Source organism: Bradysia coprophila, unplaced genomic scaffold (genome assembly GCF_014529535.1).
Source record: "Bradysia coprophila strain Holo2 unplaced genomic scaffold, BU_Bcop_v1 contig_476, whole genome shotgun sequence".
Classification (NCBI taxonomy): domain Eukaryota; kingdom Metazoa; phylum Arthropoda; class Insecta; order Diptera; family Sciaridae; genus Bradysia; species Bradysia coprophila.
In genome coordinates this window covers 366,855-386,029 of record NW_023503727.1, presented here as the reverse complement: position 1 = coordinate 386,029, position 19,175 = coordinate 366,855, and the positions used below count along the sequence as shown (strand labels likewise).

The window sequence follows — 19,175 nt, the reverse complement described above, 5'->3', positions numbered from 1 at the left end:
ACAAACATTTATTATTTTTACCAAAGCACCGGTGCTTTGTTTTTACTCAAAGCAACGCACTTCAAGCATGAGTGGTACTCTAAATAGGGTACTGAAACGGTACAGTGTACTGAAACGGTACAGTGTACTGAAACGGGACAGTGTACTGAACAAATTCTGGCACTGTAACAAAATCTGTAAACATTTTTCATACAAAATAGTACTCAATTTGGCAGCTATCACTCGAAGCACTTTTGCTTGAAGTGCGTTGCTCAAAGCCAACGAATTTTGACACAAAACGATGATCACACTTTTTTATACTTTTCCACCAGAATCCTTTTTCAAAAATATCAGTGAAAAGGCCGTCATTGCCCTTCATTCACACAAAAAATCAAAAAGTCTTTCGGGTATCACCCAAATTCCCATTACGCCAGTGCGGACCTGTACATAGCTTCATAAATTCACAGCTCCAATCAAAGGTCATAAATGAATTTAAGCGATTCAGTGGTGATATTTGTAACTTACGCCGCCTGTGCGCAATGTCATATGAACGTATTTTATCGCACTAGTGCTTTTGTAAGTGGATAACAGGACTTGCGTCATACCTCCACTGTAAGTGGTTTTGGGCGATATCAGCTCATTTGTAAGTTGTGATTTTTTAGAATTTGGTCGCAGATAATAGACAATCATATTGTGCAGTTTGAACGAAAATATTCTTCTTACAAAACTGTATACCTGTCTCTTTGATCTCAACCTTCCAGCTTTCATTTGACGAAAATCGAAAATTTGACGCAGTTAAAACGCTCATAGCTTCCAAATAAGCGACTTTTAAGGGAAACCATGAAATACGCATCGACTAGAATCTAAAACTCTATAACTTTGTCTTTTACACGAGGTTTCCATCTGCCGTATTTTCCGAGTTATGGCTGACATAGCTCGCACTTAAAACGCTCATAGCTTCCAAATATACGACCTTTTAGGAAAATCATGAAACACGGGTCGACTGAAATCTGAAACTCTATAAAGGGCATAGCAGGGTTAGCATGAAAAAAGTGCCCCCAAAGGAACTAAAGCATATGATACATCATTCGAAAGGTCTTGGCCTAGAACTACTTTTAGTGTAGTATCAAACTCTATAATGGAGTTATAGTGGAGTTATTGACGAAAAGGTGAATTTTGTTTTTCATTTATTTCTCTCTAGTGGGTTGACGTAAAAATCTGTAACAATTCTCAAAAAATGTCTGTATGAAGGGTAACATCTGAGATTTTTATCAGATTTTTTGGACCCTTATTTAAGGGTGAAAAAATTCAGAGAAAAATTCTGCGATTTTTTTTCGTACGTTGGAGGTACAGAACTAACTCGGTATTTTGACCATTGATTGGTCTTATGGACTGGACATGTATTTTGCATAATTTTTTCAGATTTTTCAAAATGGTGGAACATATTCAATTTTTCGAAACAATTTTTGAGTGAATTTTTTAACCCCAAAGGAGGTGTCCAAAAATTCTGCAAATAATCACAGATGTTACTCTCCATACAGAAATTTTTTTAGAATTTTTTTAGAATTTTAAGTTACAGCCAACGGGAGATATAAATTATGGACAAAACTCACCCTCATACCCAAAAACTCATTCCTAGCGTGCTTTTAAGGGCTGATATTCTACCAAAAACCCCGTTTTGTTAAGTCCAGTCAAGTTGCCGATCATATCTGATAATAATCTGCAGTTTTATGGAATTTTCTTTTTCGGTCATGTTAGGGGTGTATTTTTACCTGTGGAAAATGCGTCCAATCAATGGTCAAAATACCGAGTTAGTTCTGTACCTCCAACGTCCGAAAAAAAATCGCAGAATTTTTCTCTGAATTTTTCCACCCTTAAATAGAGGTCCAAAAAATCTGATAAAAATCTCAGAGGTTACCCTTCCTACAGACATTTTTTGAGAATTTTTACAGATTTTTACGTCAACCCACTAGAGAGAAATAAATGAAAATTCAAAATTCACATTTTCGTCAATAACTCCACTATAACTCCATTATGGAGTTTGATACTACACTAAAAGTAGTTCTAGGCCAAGACCTTTCGAATGATGTATCATATGCTTTTTAGTTCCTTTGGGGGCACTTTTTACATGCTAACCCTGCTATGCCCTTTGTCTTTTAAACGAACTTTCTATCTGCAACATTTTCTGAGTTTTGGGTCCTATAGCTCAATAGCTTAACACGCTCATAGCTCCGAAATTATAAGCTTTTATAAAAAATTCCTTCAAATTAGTTTCTTAGAATTACGTACTTAACACACAGTGAAAATTTTAGCCAAATCCACCGGTAAATTCAAAAGTTTCGTTGTAACAAAGTGACAAAGTAACAGATTGACAAAAGGTTGGTAAAATTCATCAATTTCAAAATGTACAAAAATCCATACAAATTTCCAAGTTTTGAAATTTAAAATCTCGGCCAAATCTTAACCTTATGAGGCGTGTGATAGCTCGTTGAACTCGTATGGACTAGTAGGAGCAAAGGGGGAAAAGTAAAAAAGTTCGCGTATATATGTTCCTCAGACCTGCGGAAATTTTTAGACCCGTACGAAGTACTGGGGTCTTATAGGTTTACGCATACGTTTGTAACACGTCGAATTGGACTCCCTGAGTAAGGGGAAACCTATTGTGGTTGTCTAGAGATGCCAAATCCGCGAAAAAAAAATGTCTGTCTGTCCGTCTGTCCGTCTGTCTGTCTGCACGATAACTTGAGTAAAACGCATCTGATTTTGAAAATTCTTTTTTTTCCCGTTTGGTAATGTCAAAAGACAGGCTAAGTTCGAAGATGAGTGATTTTGGATCGACCCCTCCCGAGCTGTGGCCCAATAAGTGCTTTACGGTTTTTCGAAGATATCTCCGGACATTTAAACGTTAAACTTGTAAGTGATACGTCAAATAAAAGGTATTTACAATACCGATCGACAAAAAAAAAGTTTATGGAAATCGGATGACCGACTCGTGAGTTAGACCCCTTGGTGTGGAACAGGCACAGGGCGGCAAGCAGTTTTTGCTTGTAGGTCGGCCACATTTGAACATATTTCGTCTGTTTTGGCTTTATTAGATAGGTATTGACCGTACCAATCAGGGGAAAAAAGTTTTTGAAATTATGTTCTCCGGAGCGTGAGCTAGGTCTCTTGGAGTGAGCTCTTATCTGGCTACTCGGAAGTACAGTGAACGTGGTGTATTTTGACAATATCTCGAGTAAATTTCGACCGAATTTCATGAATTTTTTTTTGTTTGAAAGGTATTAACGAATGTAAAGCGTCGGTACTATTTCCGGTCTCCTAACAAAATGGCTGCCGGCGGCCATATTGGATTTTAGTAAAACGATATAAAGTGGGAAAAATGATACTTAGAGAGTTTCTGTTAACATGGAAATAATTTGTTATGTGTGTGGGGTTTCAGGGATTCCATATACGGACATCTATATATACCCATATACAGCTATATTGAGCTATATACAGGCATATAGAGCTATATAATAGCATATTCCTCTGTGAAATGTTTATTTATAGTGAAATATAGTTAAATATAGCTGTATATAGCTGTTTAAATAGGAATTTATGAAAGTTGTCTTCGTACGGGGCTGTCTATATTGCCTCCGGCAATTTAGTTGTATATGATAACAAGGCAAAGAGTGGATAATGTAAGTGATTTAAAAGGAAGAATAGTCTTTCAGCAGAGAAGAAAATGAAGTAAGAGAAATGAAGAGTTTCACAATAAAGGCTTTTGATACGAATAGGTGTTTCGTACGGGTCGGCGTTATCTATGTTTTTTGTCAAATTTTTCAGTGTGAACTGACTTGCGTCACGGCTCTTCACTAACGTAGGGCCATGATCTGACATCTAGTGCGATAATATACCTCCATACGATTCTTGTTACATAAATAACTAATATTACAATGTCTCTGGCTATTTCATCCACCAAGCACTAACACATACACAAATTAACCTACTCAAGCTCCATATAATTAGAACAAAAAGGACAATTAGATACGTGCAGATTAAAGACAGTTAACAAAATAAGCTGATAGATCATTAGTGGTTGACATACGGTACCTGCGACATCTGCGATATTTGGAGCGACGTATTAAAGAACGGGAATTCCTTTGGAATTAAATTGAATGGTTCGAGTTCGCGACAACAACACAAAAAGGTGAGACGCTTTGAATTTATTACATTTCTCATTATCTGCAATTAAAATGACAAGTCGTGGCATCAAGGTGGGATTTAATTCCTAAAATGGTTAAATGTATGTATTTTCTCGTAATTTCGTGCTTAACGCGTGTTTCGCGGGTAACTTTCACAGATGACATGTCGCCAAAAATATTGTCTTATTGACTACCCAGTTGGTTTTTTAGCAGCGTGCTCAACAAAATAACATCAAATCTTTCGCCTAATTCTTTTGAAAATGCACTTTATCTATCGTCGAAATCCATTTTGGTTGTTTCGTTCGTGTGTTTGTGTCTTAAACTCTGCTATATAAGAAACCTTCCTGCCCTTCAAAAAGACAATGAAAATTTTAAATGGCTCTCACTGCACTGGCTCATAACATAACGTAATTTGCAAGCGGACACTGTTCGATTTTAGGCCGCCAAATTTTATAGCCAATAGAGAGCCGCTTTGCTCGAACATAGCCTACAATTTCAATCATTTCTGTTTTCCAGATTCAACCCAATGTATCCGAATGCAGCCGTACCGGACGAAAAGCACTACTTTCGCATTGACCAGTTGAGACCGGAAGAAAAATTAAAGGCAATCCAGCGAGTCGTCAATGGTGAAACAAAAGTCAGTGTTGCGAAGGATATAAATGTTTCTGAATCAACAGTACGTGGGTGGTGCAGAAATGTAAAAAGGATTCAGTTCATTGCAGACCGGGAACTGTTGACCAAAAAAACCAACAAGAACAGTTCCTTGCCGCAAGCGACCAGTGTGGAATACACTCAATCGACGAGTCCAACAAGCGACATCGCTTTGGATGCTTCTCATAGACCATGGACTGCAAATTTGCATAATGTAACCAGTACGAGTACAACCAATCATGGTCGAAGCATTCAAATTGACGCGAACAATCAGTATTATCCAGATCCATGCGATTTACCAGGACGGTCAACCCACTCACTTTCACCCACACCAACGACCTCGAAACTGGATCGGTCCGTTGTCGAAAAGCTGGGATACAATTCAGCGGCACTAAGTCTACCTCTCGATTTGCGACTTCCAGAAGGTTTGAGCATTCGTCCAAATCCGGGCGTTGGAATGGTTGACACATCAAGTGACAACAGAAAATGTACCTACAACAATATCAGTATCACCATCAGTAAATACAACACCGATATTAGCAAGTCTGATAATAATAACATCAACGATAGGAACAACAACACCACTGTCGAACGTATGGAAAACTGTGACAACAAAATCGACCCATTTGAGGCATATCGGTGTGCTCAAATATTTTACAATTGGTTTCAAACGTACAGCGATCCAACAATAACCTCACAAGATTTTTTGAAATTCGAAGACCTTTTTCGAAGAGTAGGAGACATTACGCAGCGTCTACAAAATTCCCCCCAAAGTGACAAGTCGAAGAAAGTAAGCTCACACCTGGAAATTGGGATGGACAAATCGGAATGAGGCACACGCTAAAAAAAAACGAGAACTAAGTTTTCCGATCATTTTCTATTACGTTGGAGCACTTGAAGTAGATGATGGAATTGTAAGGAATTATGTGACAAAATAAAGTTTGAGAAAATTGATCAGACGATTCTTGACTCAAATCATGTCCATGTGGCAAGTAAAGTAGGAAGAGCAGATGCTAAATTTGACATATTCTCAACACGTAGGGGATAATGCTCGAGCAGGCACTTTAGGCACGCCGGAAAGTGCTAAGGGAGTCGAGGAATACCTCCAAATAAATTTCTAAAAATCAAAAATTTGACTTTTGATTTTTAGAAATTTATTTGGAGGTATCCCTCGACTCCTTTAGCACTTTCCGGTGTGCCCAATGTTGACAAGTCGCAATACCCGGCAACGTGTTAAATCTGCTGTACTTCAGTAGCGTCCACACATTCCCGATTTATAGGGAAAGAATTTTATTACATCGAAATCGACTCCAAAATTCGGAAGGATTAGAAAATTTAAATTTTCGAGTGGAAATTCAATCCAGAATGGATAGCGCGCAGCGTGGTCTTTATGTGCTTCTCGGTTGAAGAAATGAAAGCAACACTTGTTGTATTTGATTGTGTCACTCATCAGAAAGTGTTGGTTCATGTCACCATTGTGCTTACTGGGACCATAGAGCAGGCCTCTCACACCTCCTTATTTCCTTATTTTTCCTTATTTTTATTAAAACCTCCTTATTCCTCGTTATTGTCTTAAAAAATCCTTATTTTCCTTATTTTTCGCAAATTTCACCGACAAATAATTAAAAATTCATAAAAAAAATTCGTTGCGTGGCGTTTCCAAATTACTTTTTTTATGCAACATAAAGAACTCTAATAGAAAAGTGAAGCGCATTGTCGTTCCAATATGATTGATTTACTGGACTTACCATATATTTTTGTAGTTTCCTTCGATAGTTATCACCACCTAAGAGGTGGCACCTCTCGAGTAGAACTATTTTAATTACCATTAACATCACCTTTAAGAGCGATATCGCGAAAAAATTAGCACGTTGGAAGACAAAGGTTTTTAGCCCCGTACGAAGTACGAAGGGGCTTATAGGATTACGATGCCGTGTGTAATTGATGGAATTCGAAGCAGACGGTAAGGGCAAAGTGTTTGCCTATGTTCATAGATAACGAATCCGCAATAAAAATTTTGTCCATCCGTCTGTCCGTCTGTCACGTCGATATCTTGAGTAAATCAAATCCGATTTAAAGGCTACACTTGTAAGTGATACATCAAATGAAAGGTATTTACAATACCTACCCACAAAAAAAAAGTTTATGGAAATTGGATGACCGACTCGTGAATTAGACCCCTTGGTGTGAACTAGGTACAGGGCGGCAATCCGTTTTTGCTTGTAGGTTAGTCAAATTTGAACGGATTTAGATAGATTTTGGTTTATTAGATAGGTATTGACCGTACCAATCAGGGAAAATTTGTCAAGATCAAGTTTATGAAATTCGGTTTACCGGAGCGTGAGCTAGGTCTCTTGGAGTGAGCTTATATGTGGCTACTCGGCCGTACAGTGAAGGTGGTGTTTTTTGTTAAGAGTTCTCATCCATTTAGTTTTTTAAACAACCAATTCATGGTGCCACCTAACGTTGAATAGGTGAAATCGTCAATATTTCCATGTAAATTTCAGATCAGCTGATAAAAATGGCTGCCGCCATTTTTTCTGTTCGCTTCAGTTTCAATTGTTTTTATTCGTTTTGTGTGAACAACTAAATGAAATTAGCTAAAGTGAAACCATTAAAGCATCAGAATCAATAGCAGGAATCTGTGAAGTGTGCATTTGTATTATGAAAGTTTATGTGTGACGAGAAATATGTGCAATTTATGGAAAAATTCGGTTGAAAACGGGCATTTTAAAAGTTGAAAAAACAATAATCCGAATTACTTTTTCAAACATAGCTAACGCCGACCCGTACGAAACACCTATTCGTATCAAAAGCCTTTAAGTGAAACTCTTCATTTCTCTTACTTCATTTTCTTCTCTGCTGAAAAACTATTCTCCCTTTAAAATCACTTACATTATCCACTCTTTGCCTTGTTATCATATACAACTAAATTGCCGGAGGCAATATAGACAGCCCCGTACGAAGACAAATTTCATAAATTCCTATTTAAACAGCTAGATACCGCTATATTTAACTATATTTCACTATAAATAAACATTTCACAGATAAATATATGCTATCATATAGCTCTATATGCCTGTATATAGCTCACTATAGCTGTATATAGGTATATATAGATGTCCGTATATGGAATCCCTGAAACCCCACACACATAACAAATTATTTCCATGTTAACAGAAACTCTCTAAGTATCATTTTTCCCAAGATATTTCTATTTTACTAAAATCCAATATGGCCGCCGGCAGCCATTTTGTTAGGAGACCGGAAATAGTACCGACGCTTTACATTCGTTAATACCTTTCAAACAAAAAAAAATTCATGAAATTCGGTCAAAATTTACTCGAGATATTGTCAAAATACACCACGTTCACTGTACTTCCGAGTAGCCAGATAAGAGCTCACTCCAAGAGACCTAGCTCACGCTCCGGAGAACATAATTTCATAAAAAATTTTTCCCTGATTGGTACGGTCAATACCTATCTAATAAAGCTAAAACAGACGAAATATGTTGAAATGTGGCCGACCTACAAGCAAAAACTGCTTGCCGCCCTGTGCCTGTTTCACACCAAGGGGTCTAACTCACGAGTCGGTCATCCGATTTCCATAAACTTTTTTTTTGTCGATCGGTATTGTAAATACCTTTTATTTGACGTATCACTTACAAGTTTAACGTTTAAATGTCCGGAGATATCTTCGAAAAACCGTAAAGCACTTATTGGGCCACAGCTCGGGAGGGGTCGATCCAAAATCACTCATCTTCGAACTTAGCCTGTCTTTTGACATTACCAAACGGGAAAAAAAAGAATTTTCAAAATCGGATGCGTTTTACTCAAGTTATCGTGCAGACAGACGGACAGACGGACAGACGGACATTTTTTTTTCGCGGATTTGGCATCTCTAGACAACCACAATAGGTTTCCCCTTACTCAGGGAGTCCAATTCGACGTGTTACAAACGTATGCGTAAACCCATAAGACCCCAGTACTTCGTACGGGTCTAAAAATCAGAAACCATTATTGCATCCAGAAACGTGTAAATTAAGTGTGTAAATAAACCATAAGCCTCCTTGTGTTGTACCCTAAGAGAAATCACTGCAACTTTCAGACCCTTTTTTTCGGTTTGTGCTATGAAAAAGGGGTGATTCCTCTTAATATCTCGAGTAAAATTTAACCGAATTTCATGATTTTTTTTGTTTGAAAGGTACTAACGAATGTAAAGCAGCCGTTGTACTTTCCACCTCCTAACAAAATGGCCGTCGGCCGCCATTTTGGATTTTTGTAAAATCAATATAAATAGGTGAAAATGATAATTCCAAAATCACTGATCAGTGGGAAGTGTAGTTTGTGTTACTTTTGAAAGGAACGTCGTACGGGGCTTCGTAATTGCGCTATGCGCAATTTTTAAGACGTACACATTGCATAAGAATTTTACGACGTTTACGGGCGCAATAGGCTTACGGTAAGAGTAGGGCGACGGACGAAGTAGGGTCACGTGCGCAATAGATGTACGGGTTTGTACGGGGCTCAGTCGCAGCAAACGCTCCGACTGTTCTGACGGCTCGTTTTTAATGGAATGACTAATGGCTCATTTTATTTGCCTTTCAATTCTAAAAGACACGTATGTTTCACATTTTTTTAAATTGCTTATTTTCGGACTTATAGAGGTCAAAGTGAATGGTATTCCCGCAAAACGGTGTTTGCAAAACGGTTTTTTTCGATATAACTGAAGCAAGAGGCAATGAATTAAGTTGTTATTAGGTTAGAAAGTGGGGCATTAATAGACACAAATTTTGGTTATGGTCACCAGTTAGTTCCGATTGATCTTAGGAAGTTATATTCGAAAATAAGGTCGATTTTCAATCGAAATTGGAGGCTTGCAATAAAAGAGCTCTGCGAAACTTACCCATGACAAAAGTGGACAATAACATCCTATGAAAATAAAACGCCATGACTGTTCTATTGCAAAATTCAGTAGGCATTATAATTTTAAATTACAATAAATGACTCGAGAAAGCTTTCACCAGGATTTCTTAGATAAAAATCCGCTGAAAGTTTTCTGTAAAGATGACTGATTGATTCCATCAGAAGGTGTCGGAAAAAATAGGGAAAAAGAATATGAATTTTATGCACCCCCGTGAAACAGTTCGAGCCTAAAACCTCTGCTAATCAAATTACTATGTGCAATCTTTAGTCTATAGTCTATAGACTGCCCAACTTTTGAAGGATAACGCACCCTATTCGGTTCGGTAAATATCAATTTTCGTTGCTCGAAGTCGAGTAAACTCGGTCAACTCCAAAATACATGAAAAATCGATTTTGTACTTTTCGAGCAGACACTTTCAGTTCATGACCAAATGTTTAAATTTGTAAAATTTCGAAAGTTTTAAGTTGAAAAAATTGAACTTTTCTCCTTATTTTTCCTTAATTTCAACTAACGATTTCCTTATTTCTCTTTATTTTTGTGCTAAAACCTCCTTAATTCCTTAATAAGGAGTCCGAAATTAGAGTGAGAGGCCTGCCATAGAGTGTAACTCTAAGACTGGGACGCCCTACATGACACTACTGAAAAGTCAATGTTTGACGTTTACATAACCTCATATCAACAGAACTGACTTTATCCGTTTCGATGGTTTTAAATACTTTCAAAAACATTAAAATAACGGGAAAAAAAGCCCAGATGGCTGGCGTACAACCTAACGAAAACGTCGCTCAGGTAAAATTGAATATAGTTTGTGTTTGGGTTCTTTTTGGTTTCTAAAATTGTTTACAAATTTTTTAGAGTTCATCACCGTACCGTGAAATTCAGCTTCAGACGTTTCAGACGCTCAGAAGGCCTTTCAAGACATTGTCGATATCGTAGAAAGTTGCGCCCCTCAGCATGACCTCTCCAAACAGATAAATTTGGTTGCCGATGAAATCGTCAAATCCAAGATCCATGATAAACTTCTATTGGCTTCAAAGGCGGATGTTAACACAAAATTTGCACAGATGGGAATTGACAACAATAAATTGAAAGAATGTGAATTGTTAAAGGTAAAAAATCAAGTTGTTGAACAATCTAAATCAATTTCAAATCAAGCAATGTATATAAGTAATTTGATGGACAAAGTAGACACTTTAAATAAAGAAGTCGACACGTTGAAAAGTGAAAATGTGAAGCTTCTGAAAAGGAATGATGAGCTCCTTGCTCAATTAGATGGATTGTTAGGATAATGTTTTCCTTATAATAAATAAATACATTTTACATACTAAACCGACTAGAAAAAAAGATAAATGTTTCCTGTAGCAGGTAGCTATGTAGTTGATCCGAGGGCGAAGCCGAAGTCAACAATCACACGAAAACGTTACTTTTCAACTTTTTCCCGAGTTATGTAAGAAACTTTACATGCTGAGGCCGTTGAAAGTTTGTGAAATTTGATGTAATGAGCCGATTTCAACCCGCAAGCATGTAAAAACCATTTCGATCAATTCTAGCACTCTGTTTGACTTAAGTCATAGTATGTTTCGTTGCGGCAATTAACGTAAAAATGAGAGGTTTTCATGTATCGCAATCACGACAGAATAAAGCTTAGAGTAATTATACCTAGAGAGGTCTAGGTATAATCCCAACAAAAATCTCTTCGAGAAAAGTGTGACGCAGTCTTTGAAATACAATTTCTAAAATGAATGATATCGCTAGAGTTGACGCTTTCAGCTTCGTTACGCAAAAATTAAATTTTACACCCAATTTTAGTTCAAACAAGCTGGCTTAGTTTTTCTCATCATCTGCCAAATAATTTTTACAAAAAAAATTTTTGACTGGAAACAACCAAAATTTTACCAAAAAAATCTGCGTCGCATGTGGCAGATAAATTTTCTTGCTGGTCTGTTCCTGAACATCTGCCACTTTGCGACGCAGATTTTTTTGGTAAAATTTTGGTTGTTTCCAGTCAAAATTTTTTTTTGTAAAAATTATTTGGCAGATGATGAGAAAACCTAAGCCAGCTTGTTTGAACTAATTGGGTGTAAAATTTAATTTTTGCGTAACGAAGCTGAAAGCGTCAACTCTAGCGATATCATTCATTTTAGAAATTGTATTTCAAAGACTGCGTCACACTTTTCTCGAAGAGATTTTTGTTGGGATATCAATCGTTTTAGAAGTTTTAGAACACTGCTTTTATAACAGTTTATAACAGAAATTCAAAAATTTGACGAAATTCGAAAATTTGACGAAATTTAAAAATTTGACGAAAATCGAAAATTTGACGAAATTCGAAAATTTGACGAAATTTAAAAATTTGACGAAAATCGAAAATTTGACGAAAATCGAAAATTTGACGAAATTCGAAAATTTGACGAAATTCGAAAATTTGACGAAATTCGAAAATTTGACGAAAATCGAAAATTTGACGAAATTCGAAAATTTGACGAAATTCGAAAATTTGACGAAATTCAAAAATTCGACGAAATTCGAAAATTTGACGAAATTTGAAAATTTGACGAAAATGAAAAAATTTGACAAAATTCGAAAATTTGACGAAATTTAACGAAAATCGAAAATTTGACGAAGAAAGTAATTCTCTATCTGCCACCATTCAAGAAATATCTCCAAAACCCCAATTGACCCACCCATTTCCAACTTTCGACATTTTTCGCAAATGCCCTTCTTTTCTACTCGTAAAACTCTGAGACTTTGCCGAAGAAAGTAACTCTCTATCTGCCACCATTCAAGAAATACCTCTAAAAACATAATTGACCCACCCATTTCCAACTTTCGACATTTTTCACATATGCCCCCCTGTTCTACTCGTAAAACTCTGAGACTTTGCCGAAGAAAGTAACTCTCTATCTCTCATAATCGCAAAAATATTAGTCCTTTCATCCTACGCTCGAGTAGCTCAAAATTTGGTCACTCTAATCACTCTAGCTCAAACGAATCTGACCCGATTTTTTTAATTAATTTTTTGTTTGAATCGTGTTACGAATACCTTTCATTTGATGGGTCACACGCCTCTGTAGGTTTCAATACAGCTAAGCTACAGCCGAAAACGCGTTCCCGACCCTCGAAAACCACACTCAGAAACCACTTCGAGGCCAATAAAACAAAATTCTGGTTTTTCCTGGGATAATGGCGTATCACATTTTCATTTTTATGCCCACCCTGAGGTTCCTGCAAAATTTCATGGAGATTGGCTGACTAGTTTCCGAGATCGACCGTCGATAGATAGACAGATAGATAGAAACATACAGAGTAAGTTAAAATATTTTGATTGTTTGAAAAACGTTAATTTGGTGCATTTTCTATCAAAATGACCAACTTCAAAACGATGTATCTCCGGCAATTTTAAAGTTACATAGTCGAGTGATAGCTCGTTTTGCTCGTATTTGAAGCGCGAATAAGATCGAATAGGATTTGTGGTGATACAGGCCAAAGGAAAGAAACTTAAATTCTCGCCTATATATAGTTGCCGCGTCTCAAAAAATTTTCTTCGTTCTTTTTTTGGAAGTTAGACTGCGTCAAGTCCTCCGCTATCGCTCCGGACATGATTACTCTTAGGAATAAAGTATCCCAGGCAAGAGCAGTCGATTTTGCCGAGGGGCCTAAATTCCGATACTAATACAAATGCATGAAACAAATACGTAAACGACAATACTCTCTCTAGCAAACAAACTCTCAGCTCTATGTGTCAAATTCACACCTTATTTCTTTGTATTCTACAAACACTATTTCACATTTTGACTGACTACGCTGTAATGAATATGTAAATTCCAAAGGCTGCTTGATTCTTTCACCACCTTAATAAAAGTAGTTTGGTTGCTAGAGAGGGTATTGGTAAACGATTATAACAGGATTTAGGTCCCTCCTTTGAATGCATTTTCGCCGTCTGCCCCTGCCTCATTACTATGTCGTGATCGCAATATATATTCTTATCAGTGGAAAATTATAGCTTATATTATATTATCACTTATAGCAACGCACTTCAAGCAAGAGTGGCACTTCAGTGTATCAAACAAATCTTCACACTGTAAAAAAATCTGAAAACAGTTGTCATACAAAATAGTACTTTATTTGGCAAGTGTCACTCGAAGCACTTTTGCTTGAAGTTCGTTGCTTGTAGATATAAAAATCGGACTACCGACAGTCTCCCATATTTTCCTAAAAAAAAAACTCTTAGGTCCGCAAATTGTAAATACTATTTTTTGTGCGGCACACCAATACCCTCTCGGTTTATTATTATTATTTCGTATGGTATTTGTACATCGGTATTGTTACATTTCATTTTTATGTGTTCATTTTACATTGCACTTAACCTATTATACATTTTATACATTATAGTATTCTATTTTTTGTATTCTGCGGGTGTGTTGCGTTGTACGTTTTCGATGTAGTTGTGTGCCGGGAGGAAGGTGTGAACCAACAGTTCGGCGACCATATGCGATGACGATTATGCCGATGGTTGTATGCGTGATCCACAGTTTTTTGAATGTACTGGGCTGTCATCATTCACGAGCTCTCCACTGTTATTAGCGCCATCTATGAACGGCTAGCAGCGGTAGAACTTTCCAACCACGTGTTTCTCCAGTGCCATTGTCTTTTTTCGTACACAACCTGGCAACTTTGTGAGTGACGTCATCAGTGCTGATGATTGTGTACATTGTCGTTACGGGCATCGAATCCCGTAACTACCCAATTTATGAAGCTTGGGTGAACTTAGGGACGTTCTATTTATCAGAGAAAAATTCCTATGCTTGTCAACACCGGGAATCGAACCCGGGCCATTTCGGTGGAAGTCCAGTGCGTTCACCAATAAACCACCCGTCCCACCCTCTCGGTGTGTTTGGGACTTAACCTCGGTGTGTTTGGGACTAAACCTGTCTTGCCCGTTTCTCTTCTATATACTCATTGAAGAGTATAACCTGAAGTGAATCATAACTCGCCGATCCATGAAGCAATCGTCTTCTTCTCGTCTTAGGATATGGCCCTTCTGTCGTTTTTTTTTTGTTGTTCTGTTTAGCTCGGTTGAAGTCTTGAATATGGTGAAATATGGCTGACGCTGAGACTCTGACTGAACGATGCGATGGATCAATGTAAAAATTTCTTTTCTTACACAGATAATCCGTAGACCCTCTAAACCCCTGTGTGCAGGCCCGGACTGGCCATATGGTGAATTCGGGGAATTCCCGATGAGCCTTTTGGATTTTTGTATGAGAATTTTTAATTTGTGGGCCTTTTTAAATTGTGTTGCATGGAGCCCCCGATGGGCTTTTTCGAGCCAGTCCGGTACTGCCTGTGTGTCTTTCTTAAGACGACAGGTAAAATAAAAAAGTTTAATCTCTCTAAACGTTTAAAGATGTATCAGAGCATTGTTTTAACTGTGGTACAGATGTGGTATTGGGTTCAGGAATGAATGTGTTAAGAGGTAGAAAAGACGAGAAGGAGACGATTGCTTCATGGATCAGCGAGTTATGATTCACTTCAGGTTATACTCTTCCAAGAGTATATAGAAGAGAAACGGGCAAGACAGGTTTAGTCCCAAACACACCGAGGTTTAGAAACGGGCAAGACACACCGAGAGGGTATTGGGCATGGGCACACTCATATTCATCTAAAAATGAAATTTCCATGCAAAGTCTAGATATTTTTGATATATTTCGACAAGTCTGACAGCTGGTATCCTGTCTGAAGTTTGGAAGGTCATGTTCATGATGTATAGATCATCATCTAGAAATGCCCTCCACGTTATAAAATGCCATTTACGTTAAAAACAATCTCATACAAATGAATGAATGAACGAAACGTTTAACGAATTAAGTGAGGCTATTACGTCTGAAAGGATCGTATCTTGAAGATAATCTATAGTTTTCCCCATGGTTTTCCCTTTGGGGCTACGCGACTGTTTTGTGTCTCACAGCCCCACAACAATTTTCAATAATAAAATTACTTGACCGTAATGAAATGAATCGCCACACGTGTGTTAGTACTCACTTACCCATGGTAATGTTTTAAGGTTTTAACCATTGATGAGGCATTTCCAACACATCGTAAATTTTTAAATAATTAATTCTTTGTTCAATGTAATTTACGCATAATGAAGCAAAGCTGGACATAATACTTTGGCCTAAACAATTGTTAAATCTATTGTTTAGTCATTATCGAGTGAAACCAGTGTTCAACGGCAGGAACGGCAGTTATAGAATTTTAGATAATTCAAAACGAACTTATCATGAAGTGTGTGCTAATTCTGGCAATGTTAAATTTACCGCTGGCAAAGGTGCAGTGCCAGAATCAGTATCACGAGGTGAAACTAATCAATCGGCTGAATAATTTTTTCGGCTTCGATCAAAATATTTTTTTCCTTGACCCTTCCATTGACCATAGCCGGTACATTCCACTCAAGCGATACTACGACGGCAACTTTACAACGCAAACGGTTTTTATATTTGATATTAACTCGGATATTAGCAACACTACTCAACTATTGAAGTCCTTGGCCATCAAAAATTCATTTTTGATTGTTGTCACAGAAAGCCTAAAGATTGAAAATGACTCGAAACTTATGGATCAGGTGAAAACGATTCAACAGCTCGATATTAATGTGAAAATTGGAGTGTTTGTCGTAGGCAGCTTCACATCAATGGATATCGTAGACCAATTGTTCCGTAGGGCTTCGACAGTTGGAATCGTAAATATTTTTTGCTCATTTTATTCAAGTGTAGAGGATGCGGTGTCGTCATTCAACGTGTTTCGGTTCGATCCTTTTGGAATTGGTACTTATGATTTGAAAAATGTGACTGGAAGTGAGTTTCCAAGCAATTATTTTCCTAACAAAGTACCAAATTATTGCAAGCATCCGATCCGGTCTCCGCCTGCGCAAAGCTCTGTGCTTTTGAATGAAACGAATATTGTTGCTAGACACTTTCAGGACACTGTTATTCGCGTGTTCAATGCATCGTTATTAACGGTTGATTTCCAAACGTCTGGAAATGCCTTCGTAATCGATTTTGCTTTAATGTACGAATTATTGGTCGAAAATGTACAGATCTATCCACATGAAATGAAAATGCTGGTTTTGATAGTTCCTCATGCAGCGTTATACTCTGGCTTTTTGGCATATTTACAAAATGGAACGTGGAAACGTCTTCTCGCTTACATAGTCTTTGTCATCGTCGCTGCATCTCTCCCGCTGGTCATATCTGGTTATTTGCAAACGAAGAAAATTTTACTGCTTCAGTGTGTTGTTGATGTCATAAATCTCTTGATGAATGACAATGGGGACATCAGGTACACGCAACTTCGTTCTTCAGATGTTTGTACAATCGTACCGTTAACATTCGCCGGGTTAATCGTTATGAACGGCATTTTATCAGCATTTCAAAGTTATCTTACTTTGCCAATTTACGAGCGTCAAATCAGTTCAATCAACGACCTTTTCAATGCAACAGTTCCGATTTTGCAAGGAGAAGACAATGCAACGCATGTAACTGAACTTTTAGAAAGAGCATCACAACATGGTGGATGGAGTAACAGAATGGTGTCGATGAACCTTGTACAATTGGAGAAGGAAAGGCACACATTTAATAATTCTATTGCATTTGTTACTATTTTTGAAGGTGGCAAACAGCTATTAGAAGTTCAGAAACGATTGAACTTAAAAGCATATCATTTGATAAGCGAACCGTATCTAAGAAAACATTTGGTGGCCTTTTATGTGAGTAGAAAGTTTCCCTTCTTCGGGCCATTAAACGACATTATTCACCGTTTGCAAGGTGCTGGATTGATTAATAAGTGGCGCAAAGATGAATCTGAAACATTTATCAAAAATCTTTGGAAAATGAATCTCGATCATCAAACTAGCAACAGAGGCGATAGTAATGAATTGGAAGTACCGACTGTTCTTTGGTGTGGATGGACTGCCAGTGTAATTCTATTTCTTTGTGAAATAATTTGGAACAAAGTCCAGCCACAAATTGAACAATTAAAGAAAATCATCCAAGAAACATTGAGAGACACTGGTAGCCATAGAAGTTTTTTGGTCTCAAGTTTTAAAAAGTTTACATTTTTTTTTTGGAAAACTAAACTTCCTAAACTAAGTAACTCACATATCTGATGTGGCAGTGGGCAAAAATATACCGTGCTGATATCCAGCAAAACAAATTGTTGTTCTTTTGCTCCTTTCTTCTTAACTTAGTCACTAAGTAATCAGCGTTGCTACTAAGGACTGCAACTATTGGTTGGCTTAATTTTAAGAAAAGAGAAAATCCTTAAAACCTTAAAATATTCCCTGAAAGTTATGGATCTTACAGATTATAAACACTATAAAATGTTTGTTACACAATGTTCTCAACAATGATTGTAAGCACGGCAGAGTAAAAGTAACTTTTATTCTGCCGTGTTGTAAGTGCATAAATGTATGACTAAAAACTTTAAATACATAAAAATGTTTGTCACACTTTGTTCATTCCTTGATAACACGATAACTTGAATAATCCCCGAAGGATTTCCAAAATCTTTTTTTTTTAAATAGACGCGGAATGAAATTCCTGAGATTAAGTTCGAGAAAGGGCTATAACGGACCGATGATGTTAGAGATGTTCCCAATAGGATTTTCGTCTCGAAACTTGATAGCACGATAACTCGAGCAAACGGATTTGTGTATCTCAGTAAAACCATTACTTTTAATCTCACGGTTGTCAGCTATACTTAAGAGCGCTCACCCCTTGGCAATTTTTTAGCCTACATTTGTGCGCAAAAATATTCGTTTTTTTGATGATTTCTCTGAACTAAAATCTTTTTTTGAAAAAGTAAAACCATTAAAGCATGCAAAAATGTGTTACTTTTGACAGAAAAATTGGTTTGTGGATGATAACTTAACCCACTTGGAGAAACCTTTGCAAATGTGTAAATTTATGTGTTTTGCAAAGTTTTCTCCAAGTTAGTTATGTTATCGATCACAAACCAATTTTTCTGTTAAAAGTAACACATTTTTGCATGCTTTGATGGTTTTACTTTTTCAAAAAAAGATTTTAGTTCAGAGAAATCATCAAAAAACGAATATTTTTGCGCACAAATTGTAGGCTAGAAAATTGCCAAGGGGTGAGCGCTCTTAACTGCAGGAGACAAGGATGTCAAGTTGACACTGTCAACTTGTAAGTGCAAATATCAATTAATTTTCATCGAAAATGAAAAATGCTCACCAGCTATAATGTAAAAAGTATATTTCAGGCGGCCTGATTAATTTAACACAATTTTATAATTTATAATTTTCATAATTTAAGGTTTTCCAGATTCGCCGAATTTAGTGAGAAAACGTGATCACATTTATCGCAGACAGATCATATTGTATAGGGTGTCAATCGAAATGTTAGAGTTCAGGGAAGA

General features: G+C 37.1%; 1 protein-coding gene and 1 long non-coding RNA gene across 4 annotated transcripts; both read left to right on the top strand.

Annotated features, from left to right (window-relative positions):
* The first annotated feature begins 1,006 nt into the window (after positions 1–1,006).
* Positions 1,007–1,407, top strand: LOC119082782. Its single transcript, XR_005088713.1, has 2 exons — positions 1,007–1,102; positions 1,231–1,407. It is a non-coding gene; the product is annotated as an uncharacterized LOC119082782 (long non-coding RNA).
* Positions 1,408–3,968: 2,561 nt separating this feature from the next.
* On the top strand, positions 3,969–5,771 carry LOC119082555. 3 transcript variants are annotated; one of them, XM_037192072.1, is made up of 3 exons: positions 3,969–4,168; positions 4,680–5,333; positions 5,367–5,771. In XM_037192072.1, exons 1-3 carry the CDS (start codon positions 4,137–4,139, stop codon positions 5,644–5,646), a joined length of 966 nt encoding a protein of 321 aa, XP_037047967.1. In that variant the 5' UTR covers positions 3,969–4,136; the 3' UTR covers positions 5,647–5,771. The 3 variants fall into 3 exon arrangements, with proteins under 3 accessions (XP_037047967.1, XP_037047965.1, XP_037047966.1); XM_037192071.1 differs by having other exon boundaries at positions 3,970–4,168; positions 4,680–5,659; positions 5,724–5,771; XM_037192070.1 differs by having other exon boundaries at positions 4,680–5,771.
* Positions 5,772–19,175: the final 13,404 nt, after the last annotated feature.